At 40.3% G+C, this 17,254-nt stretch overlaps 2 protein-coding genes across 3 annotated transcripts; both read left to right on the top strand.

Annotated features, from left to right (window-relative positions):
- The first annotated feature begins 1,724 nt into the window (after positions 1–1,724).
- Positions 1,725–9,669, top strand: LOC132982570 (uncharacterized). The gene is made up of 10 exons (XM_061049121.1): positions 1,725–1,882; positions 2,294–2,426; positions 2,581–3,739; positions 3,900–4,033; positions 4,194–4,357; positions 4,824–4,978; positions 5,260–5,345; positions 5,501–5,578; positions 8,053–8,103; positions 8,407–9,669. The coding sequence occupies exons 1-10, from the start codon at positions 1,730–1,732 to the stop codon at positions 9,246–9,248; spliced, it is 2,955 nt and encodes a 984-aa protein (XP_060905104.1). The 5' UTR covers positions 1,725–1,729; the 3' UTR covers positions 9,249–9,669.
- Positions 9,670–11,254: 1,585 nt separating this feature from the next.
- LOC132981709 (gap junction alpha-3 protein-like) lies at positions 11,255–14,221 on the top strand. 2 transcript variants are annotated; one of them, XM_061047714.1, is made up of 2 exons: positions 11,255–11,579; positions 12,473–14,221. In XM_061047714.1, exon 2 carries the CDS (start codon positions 12,497–12,499, stop codon positions 13,580–13,582), a length of 1,086 nt encoding a protein of 361 aa, XP_060903697.1. In that variant the 5' UTR covers positions 11,255–11,579; positions 12,473–12,496; the 3' UTR covers positions 13,583–14,221. The 2 variants fall into 2 exon arrangements, with proteins under 2 accessions (XP_060903697.1, XP_060903698.1); XM_061047715.1 differs by lacking the exon at positions 11,255–11,579 and adding an exon at positions 11,672–12,318.
- Positions 14,222–17,254: the final 3,033 nt, after the last annotated feature.

Raw genomic sequence — 17,254 nt, 5'->3', positions numbered from 1 at the left:
GATCAAGTAGCAGCTTGACAAGTTCAAGCACAGAGTACTCAGAGACAGGAACATCGTGTGGATAGTATTAGGTGTAAAACCATAGGAATGCATCTCGCAAATTGTACTCATTCTTCTTCTTGGTGATTAATAGGAGCTGGCATTTAAGTGTTGGAGGCAGTTTGTGTGTTAGTACATTACAGACAGAGTTTAAATGCAATGTCATCCAAACTCCGATACTCTATGTCTAATATATCTCAACTTTTTAAGTAAAGGATATCCTCATATCCTAATTAAACTGTTGACATTTCTTTCATTGAGGACAATTTAGTCATACACTGCTGTTCTTTAATGGATCACTCTGATTGTTGTATTAAAGAAACACACATCAAGACCAAATGCTCTGTTGTTTTCATTTTTGATAATCCCCTTCTATAACAAAGTAAAGACCTTATTATCAGAACTTTTGTACTTGCAGGCTACTTGATATTTTTGCTCTTGTTTGTTTTTTCTCTTTAGAAATGTGCTGACTTGAAACTTAAGTGTTCAAATGCAAATATATATTTTCAATGTCTTTAAATAGCAATTCACTAAAGAACATATATCATGGTGCATAATGCAGAAATCCTTCAAACCATGTGTTGACATAAATGTCATTCATTGCCTATTTTTTCCTGAAAAAAAAAAAGTTAAAAGAAAGTTTTGTGTTCACGCACATAATAAGGACCCGGCACTTCTTCTATTTATTCACTACTCACTTGTTTTTTTAGCAGTTGTTGCCATATGGAGGAACATTTACATTTTCTATATTATATATTATTATTATTATTATTTTTTTTAATTTAAAACACAAATTGTAGTCTTTATGTAGGCTATTTTTAAACCAGGGGCTAACATTTACTATCAGAATCAGCTTTATTCCAAGGAATTTGTGGATCTATAATTTCCAGAACTGTAGCAAACAACAGGGACAATCAAGCTGAACAAAGGTGCAAATAAAAATAAGACATTTTTCAAAACCAGTAGGCTAAGTGAAATAGGATATTTGAAAATCGAGGTCTTAAAAGCTGCTGTCTATAATTTATCAGTGTACCTAACAGTGCGTCCCATCGGATTAAAATGCCATAGGATGGGAATAAGGCCAGAAAGGCTGCTTCTTTGATTCATCGTGTTTTATGCCTTGTGAAATTACAGATAAATTAAAAAATTAAACTCTGTGTGAATTACATCCAATTAAAAGAGATGACTGTTATTTGACGACGCCCACTGTGTCAGAAGAGTGACCACCTTAATCCGTATTATTTGGTTTACTGGTCTGAAGGCAGTAGGCCCATGGCTGCTGATAATATGTGATTAATAGTTGGCTGCCCTGAGAGGTAAGCTGAAGAAAGAACAGGGCACCGACCACCATATCGTTACTCAAATTAGGTGACAGGCTGCAAACACTTAACGTAGTTTCCAACATGGCGGTGACTTGGCTGAAGAAAGAGCAGGACACGTTTTGTCAGGAGGCTTAAAGATGCTTCAGCTCCAGCTGTGACGGAGTCAGCACCTCAACCTGAGTCCAGACTACAGTCTATGGTGACAGACCACGACGTCATTTACGTTTTCTGTTGGCTAGTTTACGAATTACCTGGCTCGTTAGCTAACACTAGCCTCCAGCATTTAAAAAAAAACAAACAAAAAAAAAAAAACCCCAGCCTGCAGCAGTCAGAGCCCGGGCTGCAGCGACAGACACACAGACACGACCATGACTCCTCTGGAGACTCCTCAGCAGCAGGTGGTCCTCCTCAGCAGCAAGCCATCTGTTATCACACAGAAAGTGCAGTTAACATACAAGCTGTTTTTGCTGGAAAATGCCCGGAATACACTACAACAAGAACTGAACAACTTCACCAACAAGGTAACGATCTACCTTGTTTTTCATTAATGTATTGTTACATCTAAAGCTAACAACAAGTCAGCCAGCCAGAAAGCACAACAGGCCACGTGGTCAAATTAGCTGCTAGCACAATCATAAAATAACTAAACTTAACTTAAGTTTGAATGAAAGTGCTGCATGTTACTATTGTCATTGTCATTGCATATTCATGAAGATAGTTACTTTGGTTTTTGGGGTTTTTAATTTTATATTCATTTATGTAATATAAATGAACATTGGTCCATATGTAAAACAGGTTTCTAGCTGTGGGTTATTTGCAGCCCCTTGCCCTGGCTTGGCTTTTAATAGTTCTTTAAATTTTGATATGTGATTTAGATGAACAAAAAAATATTGCTTTAATAAAAAAATAACAATTTTTCACTTTTCTTGCAGGCCTATGAAGAGGTTCAAGGTTTCCTCAATTCATCTATTCCCACCAGTGTTTTCAGTGATCTTTCAATGACTTTGGATTCAAAATGTCGTGCTGTTGACGAGCTCTCGGCTTCATTAAAGGATCTCACATTCAGTAAGTTATGAATAAATCATTCAGTCGAACCTGGTAATTCCACAGTGCAGCTAACCATGTGTTGGATAAATGTTTATTGTTGTAATGAAAATGTCATTTGCTGTAAAACTTAATGAAATGAAACTCTCTCATTCTGCTTTTGTCATTTTTACAGAGTCACAAGTTTGTGGCAAGAGTGGTGGAACAACAGACCAACTGAAGCGATTCAAAAACAGAGGGATCAAAAAGACAGATGTTCTGAAGTTTGGGCCCATGTTGCAGAACTCGTTCATGGCCAGCTCCATAGCCAAAGCAGTCCAGGTGCTTGGAGACACACTGTCCCCGCAGCAGTTCAAACATTTCCTCATTTCCCAGCCTGCTGCGGTCCAGCAGGATGACATGATATGCAGCGTGTCGTCCAGCGGTAACGGCACAGTTGCGACTGCAAGTTCATCCTCTAACTTGAAAGCAGAAGAAAAAGAAAAAGCAGTTGTTTTTGAGGAGAAACAGTCACCAGATGCTGTGATTCTTGCACCTGCTGCTATACACAGTCCCCAGATTAGCGCTGAGAGACTGCCCCTTCTACTACCTCCCATACAGGCTATTCTCCCAGAGATCAGTAACTCTAAACCAACGAAAACAACACGGCTAATGAGCTGGGGATGTGAGGAAGATGTCCAGGTGCAACACCAAAAACAAACATCCTCTCAGCTGCTGCACTTCCTCAGAGCCAAAGGTAAAAACATGGGTGCACTAGAGGTCACAGTCATGGAGTGGAGGGAAAGCATGAGCGCTTCAAGCTCTCCGCTGTCGATGTCGCCAACAATCAAAACACAAAGCTACCAGTTCAGACAGGTTGTGACAGATGAGCTGATCAATGCACTGGCTCCAAAATCGCTGCTCACAGACATTGATGACCATGCACCAGTCTTCAGAGTGAAGAGAGTGGAGTCAAGTGGCTCTCTGACCTACACTTGTGTGATTGCAACAAAGACTGAACTGTGGGATATCGGAGACATCTTCACAGGGCTGGGACAGGGGGGCTCTGAAATTCAACCCTTTAAAAATGAAAATTGTGGAGCTATAATGTCCCAGGTGGAGGATTCCTGTGTTAACATCGATTTGAAAACCCAGACTGACAATTGCACAGAACCTGAACGTGAGAGAAATCCTAATGCTGTAAGAAGGCCAGCCGTCAACGGTACTACAATGCCTGAATTCCAGACACGGAGATTTGAAGAGACTGAAGTTGTGGTGTCTCATATTGTCAGCCCGGGCAACTTCTACATCCAACATGCTGACTGTATCACAAAGCTGCAGGCCCTTATCACAGAGTAAGTCCTTCATTATAGTTCAAAATCTACCTAACCTATAGAACCACTTCTCCTTTTTTTTTTTTTTTCCTTCATTACTGCTTTCTTTGTAGTTTTTCCTTTTCTCTCCCCCCCCCCCCACATTTCTGCTTGTCATTATATAGTTTTTTCTCATTCACAGCAGCTGGAAAGCTAGTAGTTCATATGCCGAGCAGAACTTCATTCCAGACATTGGAACTCGGGTAATGGGCTGGTTCCCTAAGCAGGAACAATGGTGCAGGGCTCAGGTCACCAAGATATGTGGTGTGAGTGGAGGTGGGTCCAGTTTTGTGTTTTTTTTTTTTTTTAAATGATTTTGCAAATGCGTACCTCTAGATGGTAGCAGTGCATCTTTTCTTGCCTGTGGCCACTTTGGAATTCCTTACAGGGTGGTTTTTTTTTTTTTTTAGCTCAACCTGCTGTTGTCTTATGTCAGATAATAATGCCACTGATGGTGCTGGGAGTGGGACATCCATCAAGGTGGAGGTGAGGCGGCTGGACTATGGTGACACTGCTTGCCTGTCACTGTTGAACATCAAGGAGCTGACCCCTGATATGACTGCGCTACCACTTCAGGCTGTACAGGTCTCACTTTCAAATGTGAGTGGCTACCTATCTATTATGTTGGCCTCATAATTGTTTACATTTATCTAAAGTTGTACTTGTATCATATTGATACTAGTTTCAGAAATGCCTCTGATACTGTCTAAAAACATGGGGTTGATTTCAAATACACCAGCCTGTGCACTTATCCAATATCTTTTTTTTGTAATAGTCTTCTGTATCAGGTGTTGCATCATTAAACTGTATGGGATCAGTTCTATATTAAGACCATCACATAAAGATGCCACCAATGGGCATGTTCAGATTGATAGTTTTATCCCTCTCTGGATTTGCATACATGGAAGTGGTTAATGTACTGTTCTCTGTTGTGAGAGTGTAGACTCACTTACAGAATTGGAGGTTGTCCACATGATTAGTCACAGCCTTATCTGTAGCTGGGTGATAAAGGAAATGAATTATCTCAGTTCATGGTATTTTTTGTGCGTTTCCTTCCCCCCCTAAGGTGACGCCTTTGAATGGGAGTGATTGGTCGGAGGAAGCGGCGGGCTGGTTCCAAGCAATGGTTCACAACAGGACGCTTTATGCCAGGCTCTACCCACAGGGGCCCGAAGTCACAGTCGAGCTGTTCCTGGAAAAAGGAAAGCTTGGGGCCATGAGGTACTCGAGTGTGAAACGGTGTCAATTATTTTTGAACTGTAAATTTAGATGTATTGGAATTTCAAATGATGAAGAAGCAGATAAAAGCCTTGAAGATTTATTTAATGGTTTTTTTTTGTAGTTTTTCAATGCTGTCTTTGTACATATGATGTATTTTGTTATACATGGATGTAGTATGGTGTCTGAATACTGTATGTGTGGCTCTTCTGTAATGTTTATGTACAATGTATATTGTATGATTTCATGGCAAATAACTGCAAAATGGTACAATATTGTTTCAGGAGGGGAGCATCGCTGTCTCTGCGGCTGGCCCAGAACGGACATGCAAAACATACAAAAATGAAAAATGTTGCCCCATTGACAAAAAGTAAGTTTGGTCATTGTTTTGTCTAAATTGTGCATCTACAGCAGATGGCAGTGTAGCCTCTGTCTGACCAGAGCGGCACTCGTTGTCATTCAGAATCTCCCCACCGTGTCAGCTGACTCATTTTCTCTCCCCTTCTTGTGTTTGTCTTTTTGAAGGCGCAGCTCATATGAAAATCAAGAAACAGGACTCTGAGTGGGAGAAATACCTCATCTCATGCTACACTCAAAACAGGAATTAAGAAAGGCAGGGTTTTTTTGTTTTTGTTGTTCACTAAGCATGCTTGATGGTCTCTGATTACTCATAGACATTGTAGCCTTGTTAGGTTAGAAAAATCTAAACACAAAGATGTTTAATTGTTCTTAAAATAGAGATAAATAAAACAAATCCAGGTTTGATTGACCATCTGTAACATACAGTGGAACTTTTGACATACTGCTGTGGTCGTCACAGTGCAGTGCAGTGAAGACTAAAGGTGTTGACATTTACACATAAAGTAGTGTGTATCAGCTTCCTCGTGTAGTTTTATGTCTTAACTTTGTAGTTCTGTGTCTACTGACTGTAAAGCTTGTGTTTTCTTTCATCTAGGAACTGAAGTTGTTTCTTTTTTCATTTGAATTCTTTATTTAGTATTAAATTGTTACTTGTGTTTCTGAAGTAATAACAGAAAAGTGTTAATATTTTTAACAAGCTTTTTTTATGTAACAAATGATCTACAGGGACATAAGAGTTTAATTGTGATGCATATTTAATTTAGAGCATTTCCCTTTGTACATAATAATTAGCATTTCCTTTAAAAGCAAGTCTTTTTTTTTTTTAAGCCACTGGAGAGTGCCCGTTCACTAAATGTACCCACCCTCTATTAAGTCACACCTGATTTGTATTTTACATACAGTTGGCTTACGTTGATTCATTTCTTTGCTTCACTTCCTGTAGTATTCATTATTAGAGCCATGTTGTCTTAGTTGATATTTAGTTCTTGTAAAATGGCATCTATTATTTTGAATGAACATTGTATCATCAGCTGCTTTCTTAATAAAAAAAACAAACGTTGCCTTCAGTTGCACGCCCCTCTGTCTCTGTGTTGTGGAGTAGTTCAGTTTTTATAGAGAAAATGTAAATGAGGGTTTAGTTCATTCAAAGAATTAGCCGGCCACCCAAACCCTCCCACTACGTTTGTCATAAGTGACGCGGACATACTTATGCCACAGTGCCCTGCTGTGGGTCATCTGATAGTACATGACAAACGACCACTTTGTGTTTTCACTTGCAGTCTGTTGTTACTGTAAATGATTGTTTCAGGGGAGAGTACAAACTGAAATCCCAGTTAATAAAGCTGAGCTAAAAAGATTGATAACAATCCAAGAGGATAAGGATGAACCTTGCATCCATTATTATTTTGATCATATCCAGTACTTGGTTAATTCTCTGTCTCCCATGCTTTATACCTGATGGCAGAGACCTTAATGTGAATTCAACTTTAATTCAAATTACTTCTTAGGAATGTGTTGTCCTTTGTCCCAGTCAGCATGATTAAATATATCCTACTCAGAAGAGGATCTCAAAACTTCAGTTAGAAAATCCTTTGGCACAAAATAACTACAATATATTTGACCTGTATGTTTTTTTTTTTAAAGACCGGACTGATGTGAATAAAATGCTTCCTGCCTTTTATTTCCTCCTGCATCAGCGTTTGTCTTGGTTAAACAGCTCATGCGTTTGCTGGATGAATCTGCAAACCTGCTGGTGACTCTCTTGCTGTCAGTGACAGTGCCTCAGGTCAAAAGCTTCCCTCACTTCCCTGCTCTGCCAAGCACAATAAATAATGCGACAGGCTACGGCCTTTTGTGTCCACACAGATTCCTTCTTTTGCCTGGGGTAGGCGGAAATCGAGGCGTTTGATCTGAATTCTAAAGAGTCTTGTTGCAGCCCAATAAAGGCCGCCATTGTATGTAAATAGTTTATATAAGAGCATATGACTGCTACGGTGCAGGGCAGTGGCTAGTGGCGGAGGAATGATTAGCATTTTCCAAACGCACAGTGTGCGCACAATCCAGCCTTTTGGTTTGCTAAAAAACACAATATTTTTAATCATTTCTTCCTGCTTTGTACACATTTTTGTGTACCACCACAGCTGAAGGTAAAACCCATGTTCTGTCATTTAATTCTGTGTTATACTAACGCTCGAGGAGGAATGAGGTCACATCTTATGTGAGTGACGGCTGAGTGATGCCCCATTGCTCAACTTGACATATTTTATTTCTCATTACCCTTTTTTTTGTAGAAATATCTTGATGGATCAATATTTGAAGAATGTGTTTATTTAAGTCTTTATTTGGCGAATCTGGTCAAGTCCGTTGCCATTCCTACAAACAATGGAGGTCTCTCACTTGCTTAAAAAAAAAAAAAAAAAAAAAAAATCATAATGAGATGGATGTCTTGCTGGTTCCTTGGAGAAATGTGCTGGCAGTCTGTCAGTCTGCAACTGGGCTGTAGGTCAGTTTGGGAGTACAGTATTAATACAGAGCGAGCCAATCACGTGGCTCCAAAAATCTTTCGCAATTGGCTTCGTTCGGTTGTGCCTTGTGACGGTGCACGGTGGCAGGCCATCACCCCTGCTTTTATACGGCCAACAGACTTCTAGGCAATTCTTTTCTGTTCCTTGCTCTGCCAAAACCAGCTTGATGCTCGGGACTCATCTCAAAATGGTTATCTTTGGACCCGGCGCTGCTTACGCCGCTTGCACCGCCGGCTGAGCCTGGTAAACCTTTGAAATATGATGTTTCAAAAGTTAGACCTGAACTCAATTATCAATATTTTTATGACGACAACAGCTTAAATTAATTTCACCTAAAAAGCAATTCCTACAAATGTGACATTTGTTTATTGCAAAAATCTAAATAGTGCATTTTATTAAAATATTATTTAGCTATCATGAATTTAGTTCAACTTTGTATTGTTATATATTGATGTTATGGTCACAAAAGTTGACCTCAAGCAGGAGATATTGCTTAGCTTTCAGTGATTTAACATAGACTCAAAAAGTAAACTTTATTTTTTGCAGACCTGGAGTCCAAAATGAACTGGGGATCCTTTTATGCCGTGATCAGTGGCGTAAACAGGCACTCTACGGGCATCGGACGTGTTTGGCTTTCCGTCATCTTCATCTTCCGTATACTGGTCCTGGTGGTCGCAGCTGAGAGTGTTTGGGGAGACGAGAAGTCCGGCTTCACCTGCAACACCCAGCAACCCGGCTGCAACAGCGTCTGTTACGACCAGTTTTTCCCCATTTCGCACATCCGCCTGTGGGCTCTCCAGCTCATCCTGGTCTCCACCCCCGCCCTGCTGGTGGCCATGCATGTTGCCCACCGACGCCACATCGACAAGAAGCTCATGAAGAGGGCTGGACGCAGCAGCCCCAAGGAGCTTGAACAAATCAAGAACCAGAAGTTTCAGATCATCGGAGCGCTGTGGTGGACTTACATGATCAGTATTATCTTCAGAGTCGTCTTCGAGGTGGCTTTTCTCTACATCTTCTACTCCATCTACCCTGACTTTAAGATGTTCCGTTTGGTGAAGTGTGACTCGTACCCGTGCCCCAACACGGTGGACTGTTTTGTGTCTCGACCAACAGAAAAGACCATTTTCACTGTGTTCATGCTGGCAGTGTCTGGGGTGTGTGTGCTGCTAAATGTGGCAGAGGTGCTGTACCTCATAGGCAGGGCCTGCAAACGCTGCTTAGGGGGCTCGGAGGATGAGTCCAAGGGAGCCTGGATAAGTCAAAGATTGTCTTCTCACAGGCAAAATGAAATCAATCAGCTGATAGCAGACCATTCTCTCAAGTCCAAGTTCACTGTGACCAAAAAGAGCCCGACTGAGAAGGGTGAAAGGTGTTCTGCTTTCTGAGACTCTCCAGTTCCCTTTAAACTAACCGACAGTAATCACACACGTCCCTGAAACAGTTTGCTTTGTCACCGTGTACTGTATATAAGATCAGCATACATCTATTTATCATCCAGTCAATCCCTTATTGATGCATCTTTTCTGTTTTGTTTTCTGACACTAGCTGCTGGCAAAACTCATCTAAACTATTTGGAGCCAGTTATGAAGGTTAAAGGACCATACCCGTGTTTTTGCTGATGTTGTGCCACATTTACTAAAAACATACAGAGTTGCTGCTGTCAACACTTTGCCAGTGAGTGGTTTCATCTGAACGTAGTATGAGAAGCAACTTTGTCAAGGCACAACCTATCTTTAGCTAAAGAACATACTGTAAAATAATGATAATGCGATTATTTCTTGACACTACAGTTAAAATATCCACTTTGCAGGCTATTGTTGCTAATGAGCTGTATTTCCATTCTTTGGTTAATACAATTAATGCCTATCAAGCAAACATTCGTCTTATAAGTGATAACTGAAAGAGCAAAGTAGCTGCCTGGATGGTAAAAAAAACACTGAATTAAAAAAAAAAGTGATCAAATCTATTCAGTTTTTCTGGTAAATCGGCCAAAACCCGCAACAACACGGGTATGAACTTGTATTTAAAGAACCTACGGTACTGTAGAGACAAAATGCTGGTAACAAAGTGAATTTTCTATTTATGTCAAGTATTTGTTAATATAAACCATATTTGATTCTTGGCCGGGTCAAAGCCGGGTAATGCAGAAAAAGAGAATTTATGTGATTAAATGTCGTTAACAGCGCTTTGCGTTAACAACACTATGCTTCCATTTTATTAGACACTGTCAGTGATTTGATGTCGCTTTGCTTCATGCAGACCGCTGTGACTTCTATACTACTTACCATACTGCTACTCAGATTCGACAGTTGGTGCTAGAAAACCAAAGAAAACATTTCATTGGATATAATTATTCTTCCAGAAGTTATTCAAATAAGTATTAATTTGAAAATATAGAAAAATGTTTTACTCTGCGGGCCTGCGGGAAGTGTGGACAGTGTAGTATGAGTGGTGCACAGAGTTCATAATTCTGTGACTTCAATGACTCTAAACTAAATATTTACATCTTATTCCATCTTCACTTGATGACTTGGTCACTTTAAGAAAGTTGTGAATCCAAGTACTGTACATATATGTTAGGGTGTGTAAATACTGGATTCTACCTACATCATGCTTTTTGTTTTAGATCATCTTTGTTTTTGTTTTTTGGAAATATATTTATTCTACCGTCTTCCTAACTCACATCCATGGCTGGTGCCCTCACATTCCTTATTATTTCCTTGCAGTTTATTGTTGAGTATCTCTTTGTTCCTGAAAATGGAATCGACCTTACAAAGGTTTCTGTTTATGCAACTGTTTGATTAAGAAGTGATTTATTTTGAAATGCATTCAAACCCCCTCATGTTGGTATTTGTGCCTAAATGTACATACATTACTTTATATCCGGGTCAACAATCCATTGAATAGATAACTTGGGTTGAAACTATATGTGAACGGTGTGTAATATAAAGAAATAAACTGCCTGATCGTTCAATGTTACGTGACTTTATTTAGCAAACATACAACTTGTTAAGGTTTCTCAATAAAAGGGTCAAATAAAGAAATCTGTTACAGGATTTTAACCTCAGTAATTACATAAACATTTTTTTTTTCTCCATTTTAATACTTTACACCTATAGTTCCATGATGTAAAAACTGACTATCTTCCTTCCTGTCACTGTGATTTGTAACTTGAGGATGCAAATGGGTACTCATCTCCAAATCATGCCCCCCATGATAGGAGCGACCCACGGGCTATATTTAGACCACAGAAGCACTTGTGTCCAGACAGACTTAGCAGACACCATCATTGGCCAGCTGCCGTGTCAGTCATTGTAAGAAGCGAGTGGAGGGGCTTTAATAGTTTACATTAGGAGTGAACCTGTGCCAAATTTAACCACAGGAGGGGGAGGGGGTTTGAGTTGAGGGAGGGCAGGTCGGACATGGTTGAGAGAGTGGTGGTCCAGCAGGTTACGTGTGTGTTGTGGTCAGTGGAAGACCCCGGGGCCTGGATTCTGAGGATTTCAAAAAACAGGCGATAGAGCCGACGGGTTTGTTGGTGTGGAACGGAGGTTGTGGAAAGAAGAAGTCCACTTTTCCTGTCCATTCAAGGGCATCATCCGCGGGGGGGGCCCCGAAGATCAGCTCGGAGCTGAGGCCTGTCAGCAGAGCAGGCTGCCTCATGGACCCTTGAAGAAGAGTCGGGCTGAATCCCAGGGGATGTATAAGCTGACAAGGTGGGTAACTGTGACTCCTCTGGAATAAGTTGTGAATTTAGACCTTTGAGGTTGAAATCTCGTAAGAACGTAAATTCACAAACAACCTAAATAATGTACAACTGTTGGTTGAGGCTTTTCTTTGTTTGTTTACAGAATTAGGACTTGTACGTTGTCGTATTCTGGAGAAAACTTTTTCTTTCTGAGTCACATTTTTATCTTTTGTCATGGAAAATAACAGGCTTAAAAGTCTTATTTTAAAAGCACACATTTCTGAAAGATAACATGCCATAGTTGTTTTAACACCTGATAGATTTATTTCACATAGCACCTGGTGCATTTCAGCAGTTAACAGGAGTCATTCTCTGAATCTGCTGCTGTGCTACTGTCCAGCACATCCATCAGTTGTGACATTGTTTTTATATCATTATGTGCTTCAGGAGCTGACAGTGCTGACATTACTCAACTGTTTCAAATTTGCACTTCCAACATATCTGACTGGTGTTTGATTTCCCCCCTTGTGGATCGTGTTCTCGCGACCCCGGGGCCATGAAGGCCAGGAACCACAGAATCATGACTGGAACCTTCCCCCCCCCCCCCCCCCCTGTCTGCACTTGCCAAATATATACCCTCCTAAAGTAAATATAATCCTGTCTGCGTCCACGTGGAAAAAGGCCAATAGCCTACCTGCTCAGCAGCAGATTCCCCCACTTGTACAGTTGGTTAGCAGCTTGGCTCACTTGAGACTTTTCTGAGCTTGGTAAGAGGTGTTAGAATAGATGTCGTCTTTTTCACTACTGGCTAGGTTTTGTTGTTGTCATGTCATGTATTGGCTTTGTAGACTGCTCTGAACGTGAGTTAAAATAAAAAAATAGACTATAGCAGTTTATGTCTTTTTTTTTTTGCTCCTCCAGTTCAAGGTCTGAGCTCACACTGCCATGGGGGACTGGAACCTGCTGGGAAAGCTTCTGGAGAAAGCCCAGGAGCACTCCACTGTGGTGGGCAAGGTGTGGCTCACCGTCCTCTTCATCTTCCGCATCCTGATCCTGAGCGCAGCCACAGAGAAGGTGTGGGGTGACGAGCTGTCCGGCTTCACCTGCGACACAAAACAGCCCGGTTGTGAGAACGTGTGCTACGACATCACGTTCCCCATCTCTCACGTCCGCTTTTGGGTGCTGCAGATCATCTTCGTGTCCACGCCGACGCTGATCTACCTGGGACACATTCTCCACCTGGTGCGGATGGAGGAGAAGCATGAAGGCAAACAGAAGGAGAAGGAACATGCACATAATTCAGACAAGCAGGCCCTCATTGTGGATGCCAAGCACAAAAAGGCTCTGGTAAGGGATGACAGAGGCCGAGTACGCCTGCAGGGGGAGCTCTTGCGCACATATGTCTTTAATGTGATCTTTAAAACCCTGTTTGAAGTGGGATTCATTGTGGCTCAGTACCTCTTGTACGGCTTTGAGCTTAAGCCCATGTACACATGCGACAGACCGCCCTGCCCAAATGTGGTAAACTGCTACATATCCCGACCCACAGAGAAAACCATCTTCATCATCTTCATGCTGGGAGTGGCTAGTGTTTCTCTTTTATTAAACCTCATAGAGATCTACCACCTGGGCTTTACAAAGTGCCGCCAGGGCTTCACCTTCAGCAGACGTCGCCAGGCTGCTAAAAGTCTCCGGAAGGAGCCCAGTGAGACCTCTGTGCCCTTTGCGCCCAGTTATGACGAATACATCCACCACCAAGTCCAGCCGGCCTATCCACCTGTCCCCAGCTACGACCTCTCCCCTCTGCATGATGGCACAGACTCGTCCTTCCACCCCTACCACAGCAAGGCGGCCTACAAGCAGAATAAAGACAACTTGGCAGTGGAGAGGAGCAGCAGCAAGCCAGAGGAATGCGACCTGAAAGGAAAGAAGGGAGCAGGATCGGCCCCTGGGTCACCTACGCAGGCCAGGCCGGGTCGCAGCGCCAAGCACAGCAACAACAAGACTAGAATAGACGATCTGAAGATATGAGGAGGTTTATGTTTCTCTGAGGGGTCTTAAATCACTGCGAGGGGATCGGATGTTTAGATGTTTCTGATCACATGCTGAACTGAGTCCCCTCTTTAAGACTGATTTGACTCATTCCACTTCTGAAGGGAGAGGCATTTTGTGGGTGCACGGAGAAGCTGCAGAGATGAGAACAGACTGAGCACGTTCAGTAACCACATTTCTAATGAAACCGAGAAGTGTCCCATGACGGGCTATTCTTTAGAAAAACAAATATGATTTCACATTAGACTGTAGCATTGATGGTGAATTGTGCACCATTTTTGGCAACACCATAATTTCAATCAAAGCCGATAAGTATTTTTTTTCTTTAAATGATTTTGTGTATGGTATGGGTCTTTTCACTTGTCACTTTCAATAATAATACAAACTTTTTATAGCACTTTTTAAAAATGAAATTAAGTTTTACAAAGTGCTTTCCATAATACAAAAATAAAAAAAGAAATGATGGGCAAGATGTAAGGAGGTGAAGAACAACATAAACCACAGAGTAAAAAAAAAAATTGGCCAAAATATCATAAAAATTCAGGCAACAGTTCACTAAAGTTGATTTGCATAAAAGCCTGTTTCATTAAAGTGTTTTCAGAAGTGATTTTTAAAAAAGGAGGACACTGATTTTGCTACGCTTTTTCCTTCAAACAGGCCTGTTATCACTGATTACGTGACAAAGTGAACAGAATGTTGCGTGTGCTCAGATTTCACATCCAGCATTTTTTCCTGTCAGTGTGAATGAAAGCACAAATGTATAATGTTGCCGGTGTATAAACTTTGGGAACAGAATCCAGGGTGGAACTCTCTCGTGCTGACCTCATTTGAGGAAATCAGATCGGATGAATAGTTACATTTCACTTCCTTTAACTGTTTTGAGGTCGTCTAGCATAGTTCACTTGCTTAGACTTGAAGTGCAAAGTTGTGCAATAGCTGCCAACACATTGGACGCTGGAAATACTGTACGTCGTTCCAGGACGCGCCTCAAAACAGAAATTGCACTCGTCTCAGGAGTTCCCACATTTGTACTCTCTCCTTTTTTTTTTTTTTTATTGCGACAGCCGGCAAGTACATAATTATAAGCACATTGTTTTGTTTATCGTTGTTTATATCTGTGTTTGTGTCAATTGTTTCGTGTAAAGCACTTGGTGACAAGCATATTTGTAAAACAGCTCCAAAAATAAATCTGTCTTAAATTTGCAATCCAAGCAGTACTTTTATGATCTCAAGTCTTTATCAGGAGAACTTTTATACTGCAGTACATGTCGCAACTGATTTGATTATCCTGAAACAAATAAATCAAGATCAACAGAGGAACAGAATTGTTAATAGAGGTACTATTGATTTTGTAAAGGAAAAAAATGAACTTCCACATAGTCATACTCTGAAATTCTAATCCACATGATGCAGTCAGTGTGTACACCAACATTTTATCCTGTTAAAGTCTGACAAGCTCGAGCGGGAATAAACATGTTGTGTGTAAAGTCTCCACACGTGCACATCACACACTCATCTTTGCCAGGAAATCACAGCACACAGACTCTGCTGTGGAAACCTTGAAGTTAACGACATGACGGGGAAGCTCTCTCATACCTTTGGACTGCCACATTCATAATGTTCTGTCAGTGCTGGATGTGCCGAGGGAAGAGCTTTTTGTACTTCAATGTATTAAATAACAAAAGAATATGATTTTTGGGGAGCAAAAAAAAAGTGACCTGGACTGGAGATATGATTGAGTGAGGTCTGGGCACACAGCTTTAGTGTACTGTGTTGCCAGAAAACTAACGTTTCAGATCTCCAAACAACAGTCAGGAGTGTTATTTATTTATAATGTATGGCTCCATAAATCAGGAAGTGGACAGAAATAGACTCTTATTCTGAAAAAGAAAAAATAATCACATCTACTCTTGGTGTAGAGAATAAAACACAAAGGCTTCTCTGACTTATTTTCAGACATACATCATGTTAGAGACCGTTAGAATGATCATCTTTGAGTAAAGGGTTATATGTGTTTTTGAGATGCTGACAGATGAATAGATATGAGTTATGAGCACTTTGAAATGAAACCCTTCTAGTGTTAAGCCAACATTTCCAACTGTAGCTGCATCAGAGTGGATAATTGATAACTTTCAATAAGTTATCTATTTTACAGATATCAAATATCAGACTAACAGTGAATTCATCTGAAGGTTTGTGGTGTGGCTGAGTAACACAGTGTGAGTTTGTGATTTGTTTCCACAAGATGAGATTCAGTAGTTTACTTACGATTACTTTCAAACAACAGTCACTTTAATCCCAACTGACTGTCTTTATTGTACATGCATGATGATTTCAATATAGTGTGAGACAAATTTTACTTCCAGACAGAGGGCTTACGTTTCAATTTTGTGACCCTCATCAGAGATGGAAAGATTTTTTGGAAGCCCCCAAAAGAATGTGGAAAAGTATTTCTGCCATTAAAGGCTAAAAATGCACAAAGAACTCAAACCTTTAATTGTGTTAAAATAGTTAGCTTTCAATAGAAGGTGAACCAACAGATGGATTTGATATATTCAAGCCATTCTTTTAATATACACAATAACCCACCCTCTTTTTTCAAGTCACATTCCCCATTCAATTTTTTTTGTTCTAAAAACTGGCAAAGATGACATTTCGTCAATGATCACTCTCATCGTCCTTTTTCTAAATTAGATATAACTCACTACAGTTGCTTCTTTTTTTTTTTTTTAATTCCCAAATAAAATAATAACCTGTTTGGAACAATGTGTAATTGGAGAAGTGCTAAAACGGTGCTGATAGTCATAATGCAGAAAATCTGTATGAGACCAAAACTGTTTTAGGTTTCTATAGTATATTGCTTAACCAGTATAAATGTTTTTTGAATGTGATAATGATGAGTATAGGTTTGTATTTGTAATTTGTAAAAAAAAAAAAAAAAAAAAGTCAAGATAATTCAAATGATTGGGATAAATTATTTAATTTAAATTATTATTTACTTACGGCTGCCATTTTGGCCAGGCCTTGCTCGAAAAAGAGGTCATTTGATCGCAAGCAATTCATGCCTGGTAAAATAAAAAAATAAAAAAATGTAATCCCTCGTGTTTTTGTTTTCTTGAACCTTTCTTAATTATCTTGTCAAAATCACCTGAGCAGAGATTTGGGGAGAATGAACTGCTCAGGCTGACACCATCAAACACTGACTGGGCTGTTGTTGATGGTGGATATCATTTTGGGGGTCTGGGGGTTTATTATATCTCTTGTTCCCTTTCTTTCTTTCTTTTTTTAACAGTGCTGATGCTTCATACTATCTCCCACAGTCCTCTACTGCCCTCTTTCTTCACTTTCACACAAACACTGACATGAAGCTCATCTGAGGGTCGTGTATGTCGGCATGCCATCTGCTGGGCAAAGAAGATAGAGCCACCTAGTTACCTTAAATATTTTTTAAAATGCAGTGTCAGTTTGAATTGACATCTTTTGGGTTAATAACAAAATATACGAAAAAGTCTGCAGCTGTTTTGACATTTTCTGTTGTCTGTTTCAGACATTACTTGTGAATATGGATTGTATTTTCAGACAGGCAGGGCAAACAGAGGAAAATCATGCAGGAGTTTTATTACAATGTTTTAATCCCTGACTCAAGTTAGT

Source organism: Labrus mixtus, chromosome 10 (assembly GCF_963584025.1).
Source record: "Labrus mixtus chromosome 10, fLabMix1.1, whole genome shotgun sequence".
Taxonomy (NCBI): domain Eukaryota; kingdom Metazoa; phylum Chordata; class Actinopteri; order Labriformes; family Labridae; genus Labrus; species Labrus mixtus.
Note: the sequence above shows the minus strand (reverse complement) of the source record. Positions and strands in the feature narration are given on the sequence as shown.

Coding starts and splice junctions, on each gene's coding strand:
- LOC132982570 (XM_061049121.1), top strand. CDS start 1,730: ATGACTCCTCTGGAGACTCCTCAGCAGCAGGTGGTCCTCCTCAGCAGC. Junction 4,979..5,259: donor GGAAAGCTTGGGGCCATGAG/GTACTCGAGTGT, acceptor ATATTGTTTCAG/GAGGGGAGCATCGCTGTCTC. Junction 8,104..8,406: donor TGCACCGCCGGCTGAGCCTG/GTAAACCTTTGA, acceptor TATTTTTTGCAG/ACCTGGAGTCCAAAATGAAC.
- LOC132981709 (XM_061047714.1), top strand. CDS start 12,497: ATGGGGGACTGGAACCTGCTGGGAAAGCTTCTGGAGAAAGCCCAGGAG.